The 999-nt window shown below is 44.2% G+C and overlaps 1 protein-coding gene across 1 annotated transcript in view; it reads right to left on the bottom strand.

Moving 5' to 3' along the window:
* rpl9 (ribosomal protein L9) overlaps window positions 1-999 on the bottom strand; it is a 16789-nt gene that overhangs the window by 4176 nt on the left and 11614 nt on the right. The window contains exon 3 of the mRNA XM_013912920.1: window positions 852-985. Within this exon, the coding sequence (XP_013768374.1) occupies window positions 852-969 (118 nt within the window). The 5' untranslated portion in view covers window positions 970-985. The remainder of the gene's footprint in view (window positions 1-851; window positions 986-999) is intronic.

Here is a 999-nt window from a genome sequence, read left to right as displayed (position 1 = left end):
TTGTTTCCTGCGAGGGAACACGGCGGGTCTGTGTGCCGCGCTGGAATGGTAGCGCTGTGCAAGGGCGGCTGCTGTGTTCGCTTCGGATTACTCCTCACCCCCCACCCACCCCTGTGGCTTGTCATGTCTTCACAATGTTGTGCTGTGGACATTTATGTGCTTTTTGTGCAGAGGAGTTTTTTGTTTGCTGTTCTCACGCTGTCCTACCATGGAAGCATAGCTTGAGTAGGGGTCTCTTTTTTTCCTCTTGTACTTTCCCCATTGTAGTGCACATTTCAATGTTTTTTCTCTGATTCTACCAATCTCCGACCTGTATCCCCATGTAATGTTTGTGCTATATGTGTAAGGTCGGGGGGGGGTCCCATTTCACTGCAGGGCAACCTGCATGTGACGAATAAAGCTTTGATTGATTGATTGACAAAATAATTTCCTAATCCATAAATTTAACGAGCCCTGGTTTTCAAATCAGCCGTTAGCAGTTTTTGCCCAACCAGCAGCTCGTTCAGCTTCACGAGTGTGTGAATTTCATGATTTTAGTATGATGCCTCTTGGGCTTTGAACTGATGAAACAAAAGATCAGAAAAACAAGTCTTTAATGATCTTTAAAGATAATTTGACATTTTGAAGACTAAAATGATAAATTCACTGTGGTCCCTTCCATCTGGCTATTTTAACTTTTAATGTGTCACAAGTATTTGTGTCTAATCAACCACAAACCCAATATGAAGTTATACATAACTTCCAACTTCTCCTGACAAAGTCATTTACGCCACACCTCAGAAACTTTGAATATTTCTGGACTTCACATGTGCCATTCTCATAAACATTTCCATGATGTGACGCAGACTCACCACCCCTCATTCGGACACGGCGAATGTATTTCTCTCCCAAGAAGTTCCTGATCTCGACCAGGGTGCCGCTCTCCTGGATGACCACGTTGATGGGGAAATGGGCGTACACGGAACGCATTTTGTACCGGAAACCCTGCAGTGGCACAAA

This window comes from Pundamilia nyererei, unplaced genomic scaffold (genome assembly GCF_000239375.1).
Source record: "Pundamilia nyererei isolate P.nyererei 1_Seehausen unplaced genomic scaffold, PunNye1.0 scaffold00107, whole genome shotgun sequence".
Taxonomy (NCBI): Eukaryota; Metazoa; Chordata; class Actinopteri; order Cichliformes; family Cichlidae; genus Pundamilia; species Pundamilia nyererei.
Note: the sequence above shows the minus strand (reverse complement) of the source record. Positions and strands in the feature narration are given on the sequence as shown.